The following is a 21,704-nucleotide window of genomic DNA, read 5'->3' as shown; positions in this document are numbered from 1 at the left end:
AGTGCTTCCTCCTACTTTCCTGGAACCATTCTTGTCTCATAATTATCACTTTACTCCAACTGCTCAGGTTTGGGGAGATGTGGGAGGAGAATGACATGGTTAATCATCTGAAGAGCCTGATGTTGCCGGCTACTGTGAATTCCTGGCACTTTTTTGGAGTTTCACAGAGCACAGTAGGAGGAGACAGAGGGCACTGAGGGTTTTTGAATAGGAAACAAAGTTAGAGCTGTTATGTTAATGCACTGCTACTGGAGAAGTGCTGGGAATTAGAGATGCCCCACTGTCCTCTGCCAAACGCAGGTGGATAAATGCTGCCATGCATGAACACACACAAAACACATAATAATCTTCGAGGACTTCACTCCACTAATGATGTGTAGCACAGTCACTCTCTATGAGCTCTCCTAGGAATAGCATTATTATGCAAACCTCTTTGTATTTCCAACAAAACACACGGTGGTCCCACTTACATAAACCTCTTGCTCCCCTCATTTGTTTTTCACTCCGTGCCTTATTATCAGTCCTTTTCATCACTGAGTAGTTGAAGCGGGAGTCGCAGTAGCCAAAATGTCAGCTCGGAGCCGCTGGCTATTCTTATAATTAGTCCTTTTTCCTGTGTGTTTTATTAGCAGCAACAAAGGCAAAACTGGAAGACAGGGAGTGTCAAGTTAGCTGTAGGTGGCTGAGTGTGCTCAGCGGATGACACTCCAAACAGCTGGTGTGGCAGATAGGGAATCAGATTTAATCTCAGCAAGGTGGGAAGTGGGCGTGTGGAAAAAACATTAGCATCTGGGTAAGCTTTTATAATATTTCTTTTTTAATATGTTGGTATACAAGCAAATTATGGTACTACAATGGTAATTTCACTATAAATTTAACTCTCAAACACCACAAACCTTTGGCTGATATGCTCCTCCACCATCACCCATCATGGCATTACAATATACCAGGTCATTTACAGATCCAGACAGTAGTTTTCAATGGTATTAAATGCTTTCTCATTAACTGATATTAGGGCTGGGCGATATGACCCAAAATTCATATCTCGATATTTTTTAGCCGGATGGCGATATAAGATATATATCTCGATATATTTTTTTTAAAGCCATAAAGTAAGAACAAAAAGAGAGTTCTTAGTCAAAGCTGTGTCCCAGATGTCACACAGGCACTTTTATTAACATAGAGCAGATGTACATAAAATTTACTCAAAAATAAATTATCAGCATTTATTAAATAATAATGCTCCATAAATAAAAGAAAACAATGTTGTTTTTGTGCATAACAAAAAGCTCACAATTGTGCAGTCAAAATGTAAACTAAAAGACGCTGAGCACAATAACAAAGACAGATTTCACAGCTGTTCTGTTCCCAACTTGTACTGCGTGACTGACAGCCTGGAGTTTGAAATCCACTTCGCAACCACGTCTCTTAACAGGTGCCATTTATGGTCCTTATACACAGTAGGGTAATATTACATTGAAGCACAGTACGTATCACTCCGCGAGGCTCAGCCGTAATGCTCCGACAATCCATCAAGCGGTGCAGCTCCGTAGCTTACCAAAGTCGTACTAAAACATTTTTTGACAGATTGCTGAGTGCTGTGTACCACATAAAATCGGTTCGCGGCCATCAAGCACAACCAGAATTCATACATAAGGCGCGCTGTCAACTTTTGAGAAAATGAAAGGATTCATTAGCGTGGTTAGCTCGTTAGCGTGGTTAGCTAGCTAACACATTGACGCCGTCCAACCCCATGCACGGGGCGATGCGCAGTAACTTGTTAAAGGAGATTTGCCGTGTCCATCTTGTTGCTTCCTGCAGGTGAAGCGATGGGGGAGGAGGGGGAGTTGTGTTCAGTGAAGGAGAGGCGAGGCCGAGTAGCGTAAAGACGAAAGTGGACAAAAGAGAGGCAAACTTGCGGCTCCACAAGTATAATTATAATGTAACATAGACTATATCGATATAAAGGATATTGTCAGATCTTATATCTCGTATAAAAATATATAGATATTTTTTAAAAACTCGATATATCGCCCAGCTCTAACTGATATAGTACTCATAAATATTGTATTTAGGCAATGTATTATAGCATAGCTCACACCAGTAGAGGGCAGTCTCTACTGGTGGAAAAAGCAGCTGAGCTCAGTGAGCTGTGAAAGATGGTGACAAAACAAAGGAACAAAAGCAACTTCTAAATAAGAAGGAATACATCTGCCCCTGCCTGGAAGTATTGTGGACTGACTTCTTCGAGCAAGAATCAGTGGAAGAAGGATGGGAAGGGATTTCTCCATTCTAAATCAATTACATTTAAATGTTATATTAGACTAGTTCTGCTACAGTCACACTCGGGAAAATACTCGTGGCACAACCAGAATTATTGCAAGCATGGTTTGAAATGGCTACTCTGAACACAGAGGCCAACTACTTGCAATCAGTTGCCATTCTCACAGTCTCAGAGCCTGGTTCTGCTGGAGGTTTCTTCCTGTTAAAAGGGAGTTTTTCCTTCCCACTGTTGCCAAAGAGCTTGCTCATAGGGGGTCATATGATTGTTGGGTTTTTCTCTGTATGCATTATTTTAGGGTCTACCTTACAATATAAAGTGCCTTGAGCTCACTGTTGCTGTGATTTGTTGCTATATAAATAAAATTATATTGAACTGTAATAAAATTGAATTGGAAAGTGACTTTGGTGTGTCATTAAAATTAGCCAATCCTCAATCTCCCAAAAAATTTCAGTGTAGAAGAGGTTATTCATCAGTTAAGGTCTGGCACCTCTAACAGGTTCTGAGGATACAGGTTTTCATAGTCTTAAGACATTCTGCACCTCCACAGTTCTTTTGTATTTATCTTCTGCGTTAAGCTTGTTGACTTTAAGTTTAAGTGACTTTATGCACGTGCCTTATAAATGAAACTGCTGTTTCCATTGTCAGGGTGATAATAAAAAGCCAATAAGATGGAGTCTGTCTGGTATCAGTCTGCTGTCAGTTTGGCTTAATGGGATGAAATTGCCAATTACATGCAATCTGTTTGTGAGAATACAACAATTAACTGCAACAAATTGGTGAAAATCACAAATCTGTTGGCATCTAAATACACAGAAAGTTCCATTAAACAAAAACAAACATTAACTACTCACTATTACCTATGCCAGAACCTCAAAGAGAGAACCCTCACTGGGTGTTGCACACTGCTTTTTCTCACTCAATGGACATCATGGCAGGGTCTAATGATTGTGATATATGAAGCTGTTTGTTATTGTCTAAAATATAGTTCAGCTAACTTACCGGCAATTACACTGTTAACAAAAGCACGTGGGAAGGATACAATGTAACAAAAGCCCAAAGTTGGCATTGGTGTCATCTAATTTAGTGGTTGCAAGGATCACATAACACAATACAGAACTCCATAACCTCACGGGGAGAATCATGTCACTGTAATGTGCCATAGGGAAATACTTCCCAGCATATACTTTCACAGGGCTCTTACCAACAGATATTACTTATCAAACCAGGAACGGGGGAAAGTTTCACACCTTTTAACATTAGGATACAATGTGTCTGATTTCTGTCTCAAATGCTTCTTGCCTGTCTTTTTGCTCTTACAGCTATTTAATCACCCATAGACATACAAAGTGTAAATGGGTAGTACGATCTGTGTCTTTATGTAAAGGCATCACTTATCTCTTGTTGCCACAATTTTTTGTTAGTGATAGACACAGTTTAAAAGAAAATGCTTGAAGAGCATGATTATGACTAAGTTTGGTTCCAGGATTCGTTTGTTTAGTTATACTCCATGTAAATATAAAGTCTCCTGTGTTATAATATCTGTTTTAGGGTTTTGTTTGTTTGCATCCAATTTAGTTTTGTCTCATCTGACTGTTGTGACAGCAAGGGAACAGAAATATAAAACCGATCCGAGTCAATCGTCCTTTTCTTAGAGCAGGGTAGACCTTCCTCTGGACATGGCTGCATCCACTATAATAAGGACACACAACACATTGTGAATTTGGCACAAGGAAGGTGTAATGCCAAGAGAAATGCAACGACAGCAGCTACAGAGAGACAGAGAGTGATACAAGGTGCCAGACAGTCTGGAACCAACACTGTGCGGAGTGGATGCTATGTGTCAAGACAGCCAAGAAGCTGAGGGTGAGAAAGTATGTGTGAATGTGCATCGGCCATGTGTCTGTGCAAGCATTATATGCTTATATACACGCTTTGTTTGCCATCTGCATGTCTGGATTAGATGGTCGTGACGTAGCCATCACTATTAGAGGTCTCACCTGGCAGCAAAATGTAGCGCCAGGAGAGGAGATGGAGCAGGGTGGCAATTGGAACAAGCAAGTGGTGCGTTTTTGTGGTTAACAAAGGGGCAAGTGAGTCACTGCAGTCAGCTGGTTGCGGACTAGCATGAAGACAGCGAGGCCAGGTGTCAGCATTCGTTATGGAGGTGTTAAATTCCAAAGGCATGAAAATAGAGAGCTTCTACTTGGTACCACTGCTTGGAATTTGGGAGATGGTGAGGTGTTTATTGTAGGCTAAACTTTTCCTCCTGACTAGAATTGTGTTTATCTGAAGTAGACTTGCCAGCAGGGTAATGACGCAAAGATTCCTTATTTTGAAAAATGGATCTGCTTTATCACATTTCCCTGCTGAGGCAGGATGTTCATCAAGCCTTTGGGCAAGTGGCTGTTTTTATCCTTTTCCTCCACCACTTGAAGCCATAAAGAGAGATATAGCAGGGAGGATTAAAAGAATCAGATTCTTGCCACAGAGCCATTAAGTGAAGTATTTCTCCTCCATGTGAGGTGACAACACCAGAGACAAACAATCAAAGTGGAGCTCTATTTTCTCTAACTCAATTGAGCCCCTGACTTTTCCGACATCAAGAGCTAAGACGCATCAGAGACAGAGATGACTCCGACAGCAAAACAGTCAGTGTTCATTACACTACACATCGAGATCCCCAGTGGGTTGATATCAAAGTGGGTTACAGAATACAATAAATAACAGCTCACACTAGTGTTGTTTGTCAATGCTAAGACTTCTCCGCAAATTAAATGCTTGGCTTGCTAGAAAAACAAAAAAACAACAACAAAAAAACAGTGATGCATGTTACACAGTTGTCGTCTTTGTAAACGCGGGTGTTTTCTCAACTGCTGGTTGAGAGACGAGGGTTGTGGGTTTGCGCGACAAGAGGAGTGCAATAAATCTCTCATGGATGGAGAGAGCACCAAAGTGGCAGAGAGCAAGACAAATGAGAATTAGTACTGGAGGTGGAAAGAGAAATGGAAAGCGCTGAAGCTTTTCAAACCCAATGTCTTTATTGCTCCGTCACATTGCCCTTATTGTCAAGATATGACTAATTAGCTATACTTAAAGCAGTTTGGATCAAAAAGCTTCACTTGAAATTAGACACAGATTACCAAAAAGATTCATCATGGTGGGAATAAGCACTGACACATCAAACACATCCACCAAGTTTCCAACCATTTCCTCATATGAAAACATACAAGTAGTGTAGCAGTAAAAGGGTATTAGGGTTTTAACTATTGATCATTTTTCTGCAGAAAGAATGATCTCAGTCTTTTCATAAGTCGCAATGATTGCAGAGTTTCTGCCCTGGTGTTATTAGCCAAGGTCCGCTTGGGCTAAAACAGCTTGAAAAACCCACAAAGACACTTTAAAAAGGACAAAACAACAAAGCAAATGTTAGAGAGCTGATATCTGTCCACTTATCTCTACTAATTAGTGACTATAACAGGCTAGAAGGTTTTTGGGAACAGCGTTAACTGCTTCTCATTGCTCTCTCGCTCTTATATATAAACACCTTGACATCTTTTTCTGTCTCACTTGTCACCCATGGTGAGTGCAGAGATGCACCTAAACCAAAGCTCTGTTGTTCCATGTGTGGCTCACAATTAGCGTTACAGAAGGGTACTGGTGCCAAATTAATTGAGGGCAATGTTAAAATGCCCCGCTGCCAGTCAAACTGCTGGTGGAGACCCTGCTCGGGTCATTTTTTTTTTTAATTTAGTAGTATATGGCCAAGTGCATACAAAAGTAATGATATTTTCACTCACTTCAGTATATCAGTTTAATCTAATTAATATTTAATCATTAGCAGAGTGCCCACATTTTACAACTCTGTCTGCACTATAAAAACAGGGATGGTAAAAAGAAAGAATAATTAAGAGGCTTTCTCTAGCATACACAAAACACTCCCTCTGAGGTAATTACACTAATAAACTCTTTCTTAAGAGTTTAAGATTATTTGATGAACTGGTTAAAATCTGCAGCTCTTCTGATTAATTGCTCCTTCCATAATTCTTCTTCTACCCTATTGCAATCTGGAAATATTAAATATCCATCCATCCATTCGCGTCCGCTTATCCTTTTCAGGGTCGCGGGGGGCGCTGGAGCCTATCCCAGCTGTCATAGGGCGAGAGGCAGGGTACACCCTGGACAGGTCGCCAGTCTGTCGCAGGGCCAACACACAGAGACAGACAACCATTCGCGCTCACATTCACTCGCACATTCACACCTATGGGCAATTTGGATTAACCAATTAACCTATCCCCATTAAGTGCATGTCTTTGGACAGTGGGAGGAAGCCGGAGTACCCGGAGAGAACCCACACAAACACGGGGAGAACATGCAATATTAATATTTAGGTATTAATGTTTCTCCTAGGGTTGCATAATTAAATAAACTAAACTACATTGCACTTTTAAAGAAAATGGAAGACGATCTGGCTAGATGGAAGTCTCTATATTATTCATGGGAATCGTCGCTTCAATAAAAAACGCTGGTCTAAGGAGCTTGGAAAGAAAGACGTGTGGACTTCTTTAAGTTTCTGGAAGACGTTTCACCTCTCATCCAACAAGCTTCTTCAGGTCTAAGAGCAATTGGCGGAGAGTCCTATTGGACTCAAAGGCTACGTCCACACTAGCCCGGATAGATTTGAAAACTGCGTTTTCGTTTGAAAACACTCCGTGTCCACACTAGCATTTTCGGTCGTTTTCACAGAGTTGTGCGTCCACAATGAAATGGCCGAAAACGCTTACGTTCCAGTACTGCGCATGCGTGAAACGCAAGAAGATTCAGCCTGCCTCATTTCTGTCTGCTGTTTATTTACTTTCCGGCTCTTTGAAACGTCACGGCAAAATGTCGAGGAAAAGCACCGAGTTTTTTAAATGGACTGACAATGAGGTGGAGTTGTTGCTGCGAGTAACACAAAAGTACAATGTGCAAAAAGTGAGTGAGAGTTAAAGAATTTGAAGAAAAGCTACGTGAAGCATGTACAGACTGATTAATCTTTAATAGGGCTGTCAAAGCAAACAAAACAACTGCTGTATAATGCCCTCTGCTATCTTTGTTTAATTGGTCACATGACTGCATCACATGACTAAAATGTGTCATCGTTTTCAAAAGTCTCCGTTTTCGCTGTCCACACTGCGACGCAAAAGCACCATCTTCAAACGTATTCGTTTTCGAGAGCGTTTTCAAAACGCTGCGTTTTCCTTCAGGTAAAACACCGTATCAGTGTGGATGGGAAGCCAAAACGGAGAGAAAACGATGCGTTTTCAAATGAAAACACATTCGTGTGGACGTAGCCAAAGAGGGTCATGGACCCCCTTTTGTTCCTCTCCCTGATCACACGAGCCAAGGTGTGAAAACTGGTGTGGGTCATAGTCAGCCAAGGTTTGACACCTTTCCACACTCTATCATGTGACTTATTGAGAACAAATGACCCAAGATGTGAGTGGGCGTTAAGGCGTCTGGGAAGGGATCTCGAATCTGGATTATAGATGGCAGACGGTTGGTGTCGTAAGCCCCGCCCTCTGTTCAAATATGGTCATTCACAGTGGACATAGATGGCTTCTTTCACTCCTCTTTCAAACCATCTGTCTTCTCTGTCCAAAATGTGAATATTGGCATCCTTGAAAGAGTGACCTTTGACCTTTAGATGCAGATGTACAGCCGAGTCTTGGCTGGGTCTCAAAAACACTGGGATGTCGTGATTGGAGAAGACTCGCCTGAGTTTCTCTGAGGGGCTGATTGACCCTCTGGGCGTATTAGTGCCAGGACTAAGGTTTGGTTTGTTCTCTGACATGCACTGGCAAGTATGGGATCTTTGGGACTCCCCCCATGACTGCTGTAAGTACAGTCTTCATCTTAAAGTGCCCATAATGACATTGAGTTTAAAGCTTTTCCATTCTGCAATCTGATCCCACTGATAATATATGCATTTGTGGTCGGAGGCATGTGTAAGAATGATTTTACTGCAGGCCACAAATAAAGTTATCTTAATTCACTTGGGGGAAAAAAAATCTTTTATTAGCTGAGCGAGCAGTTGGTCGATTTTTAAAGGCTGAAGCTTGTTTTTTTATGTCTCAAGGTAAAACGCTCTTAGTCCTGGTTTGGCTATGATCTGAACTCTTGTACTCGCACACTTTGGATGCTCTGGCTCACTGAAAACACAAATACATCCTCAGCTGTGTGAGGTGCTTTCCACCCTCCTGCATCATGAGAGTACTCTGACAGTAAAGCATAAGAGCACAGATAAAGGGAAACATATGAAGACTGTAAATGTAAGGTCTAATTAATTGGATACAGTGTTTCCTCAAAGGAAAGCTAACAACTGTTTCTCTGTCCTTTCAATATTTTATTCAGGCTGGAAGAAACCAGGAAGAACCAAGATTCCATTCAGGTTTCCCCCCCTCACCACTCTTAAGCCACTTTCACATATGTTGGAAAAACCAAATTGGAACATTATTATTGGAACAGTCGTCCTTGCTCGTATGCAGCACACATGTGCTATTCTCACACAGCTGCAAATCGGCACAACAGGACATCACACGGACTTGGTGCTAAGGAGTCGGCTGATCATAAACCTTTTAATGCTTTAGAATTGATTAAGTATGATCTATAAGTTAACTGCATAAACCCTTTCACATCTTTTCCGTTCTCCCACCTCCTTCTCCTCTCCTGACCTTTTTCCAATCTAAGGGTAAAAGCTGTGGTTTCAATTAACTGCTGGGAAAATGTTTCAACATCTCAGGGGCTGCCACACTCACAGGCTCTTTAATGGAAAGGGTCTTTTCACAATTCTTAATCACTTTTGTTACAGCTCCCCTCCCCAGTAACTTTGGACTTCTCTAATGACGGGATAAATAACTCCGACCTTCAGTCATGCTGACATTTATATAACATTATTTTATAAGCCATACTTTACACAGCAGCTATTTCTAATCCCTGAACTACATTATTTCTCTTCCAGTGCTCACAGTACATAAAGTTGTAGTCAAATGACACCAATGCTGGAACTACAGCCTTGGACTTTTGCAGTGGGCAAACTTCCTACAGGTATTACACAACTTTTCACTTTTGTTTTCAAGAAACTAAATCATTCAATCTTATAAAAGTTCACAAACGATTTTTTGTTAAATTATTGTTTTAATGTCAGACAGTTATAGTTTTTATCCTTTCAGCCCTGGTGGTGTTTAACAGCCTTTAGATGCTACTGAAAAACTACAGGCCCTTATAGTATCTGTGCACACAGATCAGAGGGCTATTTTTCAGAGATTCAAATTATCATTGGACTGTGATATCGGCTTATTGATCCATAATCTGAAAAATAACCTGTTCCCACACAGGCTAGGTCTACACCGTACGTTATCATGGTAATATACCCTGGTAAGAAGTGAACCGTCTTCATAATAATCCTAAAGTTACATAGTTAAGCTCAAATCCTGCTTCGTAGCTCAGGTCTCTGTTATATCGGCCATCTGCTTTCGCAGAACAATTTTGGAAAAACCTGATGTACTCTGACTGCCCAGCAACAACTTAGCAGACACACAAAGTACAGCATTTAACTGCTATTAGTCAGTGTCGGGCATGTTGTGTTACTTATTCACATCTGAAGCTTTTAGTATCTTTAAAAAGTTGTCTCAAAACATGCATCAGACAGCCCTCTAATCACAACCGCTGTCAAAATAAAATGCCCACAGAGCCCTTGCTCTCTTGTCTCCTCTTTTCTTCTTTTTCCAGCATACACACACACACACACACACACACGCACACATAAACAAGATTAATCATTGCCCACTGCCAGGTCCAGCATGCTCCCTGCATTGACCTCTCCCTGCCTGACATCAGATCAGGACTGGGATACACATGTAATCTCCCATATCTCCCTCAGCCTTGGGAGCTGCTCTCGCTCCCTCATTGCAAACACCCCCCAGGTGACCAGCGGATGTGATGGTGATGGTGGTGGAGGAGGTGGGTAGTGGAGTATGTGCCCCAATCACACAAATACACATTTTCACAGAAAAAACAAACAAGGCATCCAGAGGACTTTTACAGTCTTTCAGTAGCAAGCGCGTCCATCCCTGATGTTTCCCAGTGAAGAAAAAGTGATAAATGTGCTTTAAAAGACATTGTGGGTTTTGCTCTGGTGATTAAGCTTATTATCCATGCATCTCACTGTTGTTATTCTGCTGTGTGTTGAGCTAATAAATGTCAAATATGATTTGTCTGTCTGCGAGCAAGAAAATGCCGGGGCCGCTCTCTACAACACGAACCCATACACTCATCTCAGCTGTGCATGACATTTAGGCCTATAACGATAATTGCTTTCTCTGGAGTCTAAACTCTGACGGGAGTTGTTTCCACACTGTGTAATGCAATCGCAGCACCAGCCTAGCTGCTATAGATCCTCAGCTGGAGTGTGGCAGCTTGGCTTTTACCCATGAAAACCCAGCCAGTGGAAAATATTAATTATTATCCTTGTAGCTCATCTACTTTCCTTTACTTTAGGGGCAATTTAAAAAAAGGCAAAATCTGCTTAACTTGGAAAAGCACAGCAATTAATTGTGATCTAGTTTAACGAGGGCCCACTTTGACGTGTTAATGTGGCTAATTAACAGTCAATCAGGAAGTGATATGGACTTTGAGTGCCTGCCACTAGACATTAGCCACATTTCTATCCAAAGTACCCAAAGCTTCTACTTACAAAAACTTTTTAATGTAACTAAAAGGTGCTTTGAGAACAATGGTTGTCTGCATTTTCACTGTTCAAGCATCGGAGTACATTAGATAAAGTAATCTGCCGATGTTGTGACAGGTAAATCTGAGCAGCGAGACGGCACTCTGGAGGATACAACCACTTTGGCAGAGGAAACTTGCCAAAGATACACACAACTGTGGTGAATTTTTGCAAGCTTTTTACCAGAATTGTCTGTGAGGTGGCAGAGATAGACAGGGTGAAATGTCAGCCAATCAGCACAGCAAGCCACACACCCAAAGTTGCTGAACTCTGAGAAAGTACAGCTGCGGAGCGGTGACTTTCAAGGGAATAAATCAATTTCCACAAACTTAGATGCTGGTCCCTCCAAAGGTTCCTGCAGTAAGTTAAGTGGTTGGTAATGAAGGTGCTGATGTGTTAATACCACACAGGGGTGTTTAACAAGGGCATGCAAATTCCACAGACACCACGGACACTTTACTGCAGAGTAATGTACTGTACTGACATACACATGAGCAAATATACATCTTTCTCCTAACTCGATGAGGTTTGTACTGCAGGCTAATTTGCTTTTATGACAGTCAACTGCCTGTTACTGCCAAATACCAACAGCAGAGAGGCTATGCCTGCATGCGCACACACACACGCACACACACACACACACACACACACACACACACACACACACACACACACACACACACACACACACACACACACACTCTACTGCATGAACCACATGTCAAATCTGGGAATGATGCCCCCTGCAATGTTACCTAACATCATGTCTGTTTGTACAATGCATTAGACAACAGAGAAGAGAGAATAAGAGTCTTTTAATATTTGACTATGATCAATAAATAATAATCAGTTTGTGGATTCACAGACTGAAATTAAGGCCTCAAACAACCATGTTTTCCCAGTAACCACACTGACTCAAGTTCTCAAGCAACAGCTAAAGACATCTCATACTCAAGCTTTGTGTGTTGCTGACAAACATTTTCTACAATACTCCAGGGTGGAAGCAATGTGGCTTCTAGTTATTATGTGATAATAAATCCTTTGGGTAAGGGTAAGGTCGACTTTCCTAATCTTTTGAACGTAGTCAACCTAAATCAGGAAGTTATGACATGCCAGCTTGTTACTTTTCCACTGTGTAAATACTTGGCAACTGTATTAGCAGAAGGTTTGCTGTAAACAATGTGGCTTATCATGAATGATTAACATGATTAACGTTGCAGGGAGATGGTCAGCACCTCAGCAGTTGCTAATTAAGTCATTATATCGTGATGGCACAAACAATAAAAGCTTTTAAAAAAAACTTGAAAACTGAAACGTTCAAGAGGACCTAAGTGTTTTTGTTTTTTTAAAACCAGAACCAGAAAAAACTCTGGGAAGTTACTGGTCAGAGCCAAGATTTTTTTTTAAATCAAATTACCTGGCAGAGCTGCTACACCTGTGTTTACTGTTTAAATTTGTGAGCTTTAGACTTCACTCACACAAGACTTGACACTGGTTGGTGACTTCCTGAACCCCAGTTTCACACAAGAGACTGACAGCAACCTTCAGAAACCACTTGCCAAACCAGTCCTGGAATGCAACCAGCAGTTGCCAGGGGATCACAGTGTGGTCTGTAGGCTTGTTGACTGATGCTTTAGCAATCAGTTTCAGAGCAACTGCCACCACCTACAACTGGATAGGGAATACACATGTTTCCTTCATGACCTGTGGTTGCCAGATGATCAGTAAAGCGCCATTTCTATGAGGTACTCATCAACATTGGTTCCTAGGTGGAAGTACCTGGTACCAGGTACTTTTTTAGCATCCTACGTTTGCTCAGTTGAGCTGAAAATATGACGTCAGACTGTATTCCACTGATTGACCAAGGTATGATGCCACTGGATGAGTCATGAGCGACACCTTCACAAGAATCAAACCCACCATTTTTGCAACCCGGCAACACACAAATGACATCGTGAGACTTGAGCCACGTTGCTATAACAACAGCACCCATACTGAACATACATGATGTAAAAGAAGATGCTGTCCATCCACTCCTAAGGTGCACTGTCAGAAACAACTTTGAGCACAGAGCAATTCAACATATTTAACAAAAGATGATTTTCAGCCTCCGTATACAGTCAGAGGCTGTTTATTGCCTGTTGTGCCTCAGTGCATTGTCACAGCATTTAACAAAAAGAAGGGCTTACAGAATTGATGCTCTCACAAGCTGCAAACAATCAACCGTCCCATTGGAGGCACAAAACCATCAAACAAAGCTAGCTCAACAGCCAGCTAGCCGAGAGCCTCTTTCTCACTCAAAGGCCTCCCACACTCTTGTTGACCACCACAGAAACGACTTGCCCCCACCCCACCCAACCCAACCACTCACTCACTAGATGAGATGTTCTGTATAGATTTAGCGTTAAAATGTTTTGCTCACAAAGGCCTACCTTTTGATGGCTCTGTGCGCTTAGGCAGATCCAATGTGTCGTAGCTTTTGTCATTCTCACCGTTTTTTCTGCCTGGAGGAGAGGAAGGAAACGAGGACGTCAGTGTCAGACAACTGGATATTGAAAAGAGACCCCAGGGTTATGCTGAGGATGATGTCAAAATCTTTGGACCGTAGGGGCAGAAAATGCATCTCAAACAACAAATAACGCACAAGTGTTTAAATGTACACACAGTACACAGATGTAGCAACATGATATGTACAAACACTAAACTGCTTCCCTTCAGGAAATAATTTACATCAGTTGTCTAAATCCAGGTTCAAGGATAGAGGATTTTTTTTTGAACAAATAAAGTTAGTGTTAATTGTCTCCTCCAAATAGTTATATATGATTTATTTAAAGAAAAGTTTATAAAAAATATTTTAAATGTAAGTCAATGGAAAATTTTATTTCTATATTTCAAGCTTGGCCTTTTATAAAGTGTTTCACATTTCAAGTCAAGTCATCATTCTGTTAAAGTGACTTTATGCTGTTGTTCAGGTAAAGATGGTTTTTATTTCATTGGCTAAACAAGAAAAAGTGACATCATGGCTTCATCCAAGCGTGAAAGGTCACATGACTTTTACTACACATGGAAAAAGCTTGGCCAGCTTTGACTCCAGTGAAATGTAAATGCAGTTGTCACGGGGTCTGTGTGTGGCTTCGCATGCTCCTTGCACACAGGCTAAGAGAGAGATGTCTGCAGGATTGTAAACAGTGAAAATGCTCGATTTGTATGAAAAAACGACATGAAGCCAGGCGTCAGATTCACAGAAATCCATGTCTGAATGAGGCTTTAGTGTTGCAAAACAAGATGCTGGTAAGATGGGAAGCTAGTAGCCATGGTGTCAGAATTTTCCCTCGCTGCCACCACAGCAAACAAAGAACCAGCACTGCTGTCTGAAAGCATCAAAAAAAAAGTCTGCAAGACCCAAAAAGCCCAAACATTCAAATCCGTAAAGAATCATTTACCTCTATATTTTTTGCACACTTAAATGTTCCAGATAATAGAAAACTGTAGCGCACGATCCAGGCAGCTTTAATAAAGTATTTTTTAGCTTTAATTATTGACATCCTCAGAAGTTTCAAATCACAAACGATCAAACAAATGCATAAAAAAACTGAGTGTGCAGCAGAGCTTGACATTTATGCTTAAGTGTACTAGAAAGGGGTGAAGAGCTCCAGTTGGATACTGTTAGCGGTGTTCTTCAAAGCTGTCAGGATTCATTTTATCTGGAGTCTAAAAGAATTCACACCAAAGTTCAATTTGGGGATAGATGTGCAAATTTCCATTTCAGCATCTCTGGTTCGCTGGATTAGTCAAGCTCCAATTAAGAACACTACAAAGACAGATTTGTTGTTGACTTACCGGTTTTAGCACTCGTTTTACCTTTCACCTTTCTTAGAGGACTGACAAAAAAATCCAACCAACTAATTCTAACAAACTGAGGAGTTTGGGACAGGTGGAAGTCTATAATGCTCAGAGCTACGGTCGGTAGGTATGGTAAGGGAATGTGTGTGGAATGAATGAAACCCCCGATTTTCTTAAGTCCTTGGAACTTTCTCAGGTTTCTGGAGGACACCCAAAACTACTTCTAACTATATTCTACAGCCAGGGGGAAAGAACGAGGAGGTGGAGGAGGAGGAGGAGGAGGAAGAGGTGGGGGAAGACAGGGAGAGGATGGAGACGAGGAGAGAGCTAAAATGAGAAAGGTTGAAGAGGGGGGCACTCACCTTGATTAAACCATTCCTCTATAGTTAGCCAAGGAGCAGCAGCAATGCCAAAAAACAAAGCAGGGAGAAGAGAGAAGAGCCATGGTGAAATAGGAGTGTGCTGTGTGTGTGTGTGTGTCTGTGTCACGAGGCTGTGTAATACATGAGAACAGTTTTTATCAGAAAAAGGAGTCATCTGTTACTGAATAGGAAAGGTGAAAGAGAAAAGAAAACTGACAAATAAGCTAAATAAAGAGAGAAAGACTAAAGAAAGGAAACGGTGCTTTGTATAGATAGCAAGCCATTAGCAGTTCATAGATGGTCTCTGGGACCCATGGGGATAGATTTTAAGGTGTGTGGAGGGCAGTAAAAGACAGAGAAAAGTGTCAGATATAAAGAAAAATGAGAAAGGGGTTTTTAGATAGGTTGGCAAGCAAGAAAGAGAGAAAAGAATTTAAAAAAAAAGGAAAAGGGAAAGATTTTAAAAAACATTAAGTATCAGCTTTAAGAGGGCAGGTGAAATACACATAAAACAGCAGAGACTGCAGCAGCATTTGCGGTGCTAAATTAAAATCACTGCGTGGGAGGGGGAGAAAAGTACTCAAAGAGATTGAAGTAAGAGCCAACAATCAGGCTGTCTATTAGCCAAAACAAAGCACGAGTGCGTGCTGATTATCATGTCATATTTTAAAACAAATGCAACACTAAACGGAAGAAGAGGCCAAACTTAGCCTACTGCTGTACAGTCTGAAGGCTGTAATCATTCACTTTGCACGTGTGTTTACACGTCGGAAAGCATCCGAGCGGTTAACTGGCTTCTTTATTAATCTCTGTACACGTTAAGCATTGTGTTGTCCTGAACCCTAAACTAATGTGGTTCTCCAAAGAGCCATTAGAAGTCAGGGGTCACTGGCTGGTAGTCACATCTCATTGGCTGACTGATTAATGGCGGCCATTACTGTTGTACAGCTGGGCGATAACGGCATCATTTAGATAACAGTCACAGGAGAACACTGATTAAGACCTCTGAAGCAACACATGCATTAAGAGCTGTTGTGTTGCTGTGAGTAACTCCTTTATTTGCACACATTTGTATTGAGAGTTAGATCATCCATGCATCTGTATCTTCTACGAACTGGATAGCTGTGATTGTTTGGTTACAGTGTTTTCATCTCCTCTGTTCATCCTCCCTCTCACCTTTGGCCTTCTTGCCTCCGAAGCAGCCAGCATCGTCTTTCTTCTTCCTTTGTGGTCCCGCTGAACCTGGGGCTTGTAGCGCCGACGGGTCCTGGTACTTTTCGGCCCCCGGCACCTCTTTGTGTACGTGATAGGACAGATTCCTCATAATACAAACACAATTCTCCACAGACTGTGAAACAAAGACGGGAAAATTACCAGCTACATTCATCACAGGAATACTGAACAGCATAAATTCATAAGAACACTACAGCAACAAGCTGCTATTAGAATGAGCTCATTCTGAATCCATGATAGTGGATGACCCGGATGTTGTCTCACCTTGTTGTCCATGTCCTTCTTCCCTACAGCTGACTGAAGAGCGTGCAGCAAAGCGTCCACCAATCCCTCACATTCCCTCAGTCTGCGCCGAGCCTCTGCCCCGTCTGAGCTCACATTTCTACAGAAACAAAGTAACACACATCAAGCTTAGGAGGCGTGCATAGACGAAGATTTGTCTGAGGAAGCGAATGAAAATTTGACCAATAGGGTTTGTTTTTTTTAAATTGGAATAATCACAAGTCAATAGTTTGTGCTAAAAATAATTATAAAATTATCCATTTCAAAATATGACACTACAGTCTCCAGAATCCCATCTCATTGACTCTGGCTGGCATCCAGTGTGAAATACCAATAAAGCAGTAAGGATACTAAATCACAGTACAACTATCCACTGAGAGCCTGCTCTAATTATAAACAGTACTCCTATAACTACTATTTATACCTTCACAAAAATTAGGAAAGGGAAGAGGGAAAGCACCGAAGGCAGTGAAAGTGTTTTTAATAGTCCTAAAGAAGTGAATATAACAAGCATACAGAGAGGATGACAATTACAGCCAGATGTCTCACTGTTCAATAAAAGTGCCATGTAAACCCATATCAGTCTTCCCCAGCCGTGTGATTTTTAGAGTTTCCATGTGACCCACGGCCTCCATCCTCTGTCTGCCTCAGATGTACAATGCAATAAAGCTAGACAGCTTTAGGAATAATCTTTTAAAAAAATTATTAACATAAATTTCTTTTTTTTGGTACGGGGGGAGGAGGGGGGCGGGCGTCACCCAGCGCCTTGAGCACAGCTCCTACAAGCACGGCAGCAGAGCTGGTGCAGTCTTCGTGTGCCTGTCTGACTGTGAAAGGGAAAGGATTTAAAGAGGGTTAAGGGATAGCAGGGACTCCCCGCTCCTCACCGGGGACTTCATTTATGAGGGCTTCCAACTCACATAATCCCATTAGCTGACCCCCAGTTAGGCCTTTGGAAGAGTGGCAGCATTGCCGAGGTAAGCAGAACTGCGCCTCTTTTTTGTGCCGTGGGGACTGAAACATGTATGAGGTCTACCGCTGCTACAGTGCTGAACGGTTCATTTTAGACTGCAAACACTGTGGAGCCATTTGGGGTTTCTGCTTTTTTCTCTCTTGTATTTTGTTAATCATTTACCTGCGTTCAACGAATTTAGTGAACTCAGGTCTCCGTGTAGTCTAGTGCTCCCCTTAGCTGGCAGTTATGGTCTTTGTCTGTCTACCAGACTCCTTCTTGTCTTGTTTGTCTTGTTTTATTTGTTTCTTCCATCAGTCTCTGCAATGTGCTGCAACAAGCACATTTTAAATAAAGATTGGCTTTAGTTTGCAGGTGTCCTGCGTTTGGGTCTTTCTTTGAACTGAGCATAAAAAAACTGCATCAGGAGATGCTTCTCTGCTCAAAAATGATTAATTTACAAGTGAAAACACCCATGCACTTTAATCCCAGGCATGTTTTTGATGTGTGTATTTAGGTAAAGCTACCATTTGTCTACTGAATCACCCTGCAGTGTACAAACCGTTAACTAATCCCTGGTTGGAGACAGTGCAGAAAGGATCGACAATCTCTACTTAACCCCATTCGTCTCCAGGTATTAAAAAAAAAAAAAAGAGGTGTCATTTCCCCTGTACACAAATCTAGTGGCGCGCTCACCTTGGATTTATTTGACAGAAGTGAATTTGGGGGCAGACAGACACGAGGATTTATTGTCAGCTGTTTCATTTCCAGCAGTCTTTGAGGGAACAGTTGTCCTGTTGGAGGTATATAGATGGTACATCTGTCAGTAGAGACAGTGAAGAAAGCTGCTGTTGTCTCTTTATGGACAGGTCATGTGGCGCTGTGCTATTTATGGTCTATATGTACTAGTGATTATCGAGCTGTCCTGCCTTTTACAAACTGTTACTGCTTTACAAAAACTTTCTTTTTATGTGGGAACCACAGAAATATGTTAGGCCAGGTTTGACTGCCTGCCGTTGGCATTACTCATAACTTTGCTTGCTGTGACATTTACTCACTCATATCTGTATATCTGGAAAACTGACATGCATTGCTTTAACAACTAGCACCTGTATCCATGAATACGCCCGGTGTGGATCTGTGACGCTGCCTCTCCATCCGGCACGGTCACATCACACCCGGATTTAGCCTGGTCTGTTATTGATTATTTCATTTCATTTCATTTCATTTATTTATTCATTTTCAGGCACAACAAATACCTATATTGAACATAAAATACACAAAACAAAAAACAAAAATTGCCTGAAAAAGGAGTGGGACGAAGAAAACTTATTAAATCCCACCCCTATACTCACTCATCAACAAAAAAAACAATAAACTTCCCGCAGCTACGCCCATCATTGCATACAGACCCATCAACAGCTCCGGGCAGATACAAGCATCTAAGCGGCAGCTCGCAACCAACAATTAGAGCCTTCATAACTGAATACAGAATATATAAATTATAAATTGCATTACCACAGGTAACAGGCAGTAATAACTACAAGTAACAGACACACATACATATACATACATATATATCTACACACACAAGTACATATATGTACATACATACGCACACTTTATTTATTTATTTATTTTATTTTGGAATCCATACCAACAATGGTAAGAGAACAGACATTACAGAGCACACTAAAACCCATCATTGAGTATACTGTGACCAGACCAACTGTTTGTAGAGAAATTTAAATCTATGAATATTTTTGCATTGTTTCAATTGTAAACTCAGACTGTTCCAGATTTTCACACCACATACAGACACGCAAAAGCCTTTACGGGTTGTTCGAGTTCTGGGTAATTTGAATTCTCCAAAGCCTCTCACATTATAAACCTTTTCTCGAATTTCAAATCTAGTTTGTAAATTTGCCGGTAAAAGTTTAGTAAAAGCTTTATAAAAAATTATGGATGTATTGTAATTAACCAGATCCTGGAATTTAAGTAACTTTGCCTGAAGAAAGAATTTGTGAGTATGATCTAGATAACCAGCCTTGTGAATAATACGCAGTGCTCGTTTCTGTACTGTGACTAATGGATTAGTTGTATTTTTATATGTGTTTCCCCACACTTCCACACAATATGTAAGATATGGAAGAACCAGGGTACAGTACAGAGTACGAAGTGCATCTTTATCAAGGAATTGTTTCACTTTGTTCAAAACTGCGAGGCTTCTAGAAATTTTGGTTTTTATGTGTCTGACGTGGGGTTTCCATGAAATTTTGTTATCAATTATAACTCCCAAAAATTTGTTTTCACTCACATTATCAATTGGTACACCTTCAATGATAATTGGTAATTCTATATTATATTTTAAATTACCAAAAAACATTGCTTTAGTTTTATTTATATTTAATGATAATTTATTTATGTCCATCCATTTTTTTATTAATTTTAGCTCCCTGTTTACAGTCATTACAAGATCAGTATAATCATCGCTACTGAAAAATATGTTGGTGTCATCTGCGAACAGTATGAGTTTAAGTACTTGAGAAACATCAAAAATATCATTTATGTATACATTGAAAAGTTTTGGTCCCAACACTGACCCTTGGGGAACACCACATGTAATACCAAGTTTCTCTGAATGGTAATGCCCTATGCTAACATATTGTTCCCGACCTGTTAGGTAACTTTTTAACCAGTTACCAGCTTTCCCTCGAATACCATATCTTTCCAATTTATCCAGTAAAATTGAGTGATTGATTGTGTCGAAGGCCTTTTTGAGATCAACAAAAATTACCAACTGCATATTTATTTTTATCCAGTGTATCAGTAATTTCTTCTACTGCCTCAATTATCGCCATTGAAGTGGTTCTTTGCGTTCTGAAACCATACTGACCAACATTTATTATTTGATGTTTTTCAAGGAATTTTTCTAATCTTGAATTAAAAAGTTTTTCTAGAACTTTTGAGAATTGAGGCAGTAGAGAAATAGGCCTATAATTGGTAAAACTGTGTTTGTCATTACTTTTATATAGTGGTATTACTTTCGCAATTTTCATTTTTTTTGGAAAACAACCGGACTGAAATGATAAATTACAGATATATGTTAAGGGACTAGCAATATTCAGAATAACCTGTTTAACTACAGACATATTTATGTCATGATAATCCATTGAAGACTTACTTTTACATTTTAATGTGATATTTATTACTTCTTGCTCATTTGTAGCTGAGAGGAACAGTGAAAAGGGATTTGATTTTATATTACTGATATTTTCATTTTTATGACACGGGATGTCCGCTGCTAGTTCAGGGCCAACATTTATGAAGAATTTATTGAACCCATCGACAATATTACTCATGTTGTGATTTTCACCATTTGCATCAGTAAAATATTCAGGATATGATGTTCCAGAAGATCCTTGTTTAATTAAGTTGTTTAACACATCCCAAGTTCCTTTTATATTGTTTTTATTTTCATATAATCTTCTTCTATAATAAAGTTGTTTGCTCGTTCTTATAATATCAGTCAATTTATTTCTATATGCTTTATATCTTTGTTCCACTTCTTTTGTTTTTACTTTGATGAACTGTTTATACAGATTGTTTTTCTTTTTGCAAGCATTAATAATTCCTTTTGTGAGCCAAGGACTTTTTATCTTTTTTTTCTTTGTCATGTGTTCGTTTACAGGACAATGTTTATTGTACCACATAGTAAAAATATCTAGAAAATTATCATAAGCCTTGTCCACATCTGACTCTTCATACACCGAACTCCAATCTTGTTGTGCTAAATCGAAATTGAAGGCATGAATTGCTTCTTCATTTATTGTTCGCTTTGCTATCATGATCTTGGTATCTATTTTTTTTAAATCACAGTCACACAAAGTAAAAACTGGTAAGTGGTCAGTTATATCACAGACAAGCAGGCCACTATTAATTTGGAAATCCATGACATTAGTAAAAATATTGTCAATAATAGTG

General features: G+C 40.4%; 1 protein-coding gene across 11 annotated transcripts in view; it reads right to left on the bottom strand.

Moving 5' to 3' along the window:
• The window catches only part of arvcfb (ARVCF delta catenin family member b), a 271,659-nt gene that overhangs the window by 31,037 nt on the left and 218,918 nt on the right, over nucleotides 1-21,704 (bottom strand). For 8 of the 11 annotated variants that reach the window (XM_080308753.1, XM_026186589.2, XM_026186581.2 and 5 more), the window contains 4 exons: nucleotides 16,751-16,868; nucleotides 16,430-16,601; nucleotides 15,254-15,271; nucleotides 13,481-13,552 (listed from right to left, as the gene is read on the bottom strand). In XM_080308753.1, the coding sequence (XP_080164879.1) occupies nucleotides 13,481-13,552; nucleotides 15,254-15,271; nucleotides 16,430-16,601; nucleotides 16,751-16,868 (380 nt within the window). The remainder of the gene's footprint in view (nucleotides 1-13,480; nucleotides 13,553-15,253; nucleotides 15,272-16,429; nucleotides 16,602-16,750; nucleotides 16,869-21,704) is intronic. The other 3 variants (XM_026186585.2, XM_026186587.2, XM_080308755.1) reach the window with 1 other exon arrangement.

Source organism: Astatotilapia calliptera, chromosome 12 (genome assembly GCF_964374335.1).
Source record: "Astatotilapia calliptera chromosome 12, fAstCal68.1, whole genome shotgun sequence".
Lineage (NCBI taxonomy): Eukaryota > Metazoa > Chordata > Actinopteri > Cichliformes > Cichlidae > Astatotilapia > Astatotilapia calliptera.
This window is presented reverse-complemented; position numbering and strand designations above follow the sequence as displayed.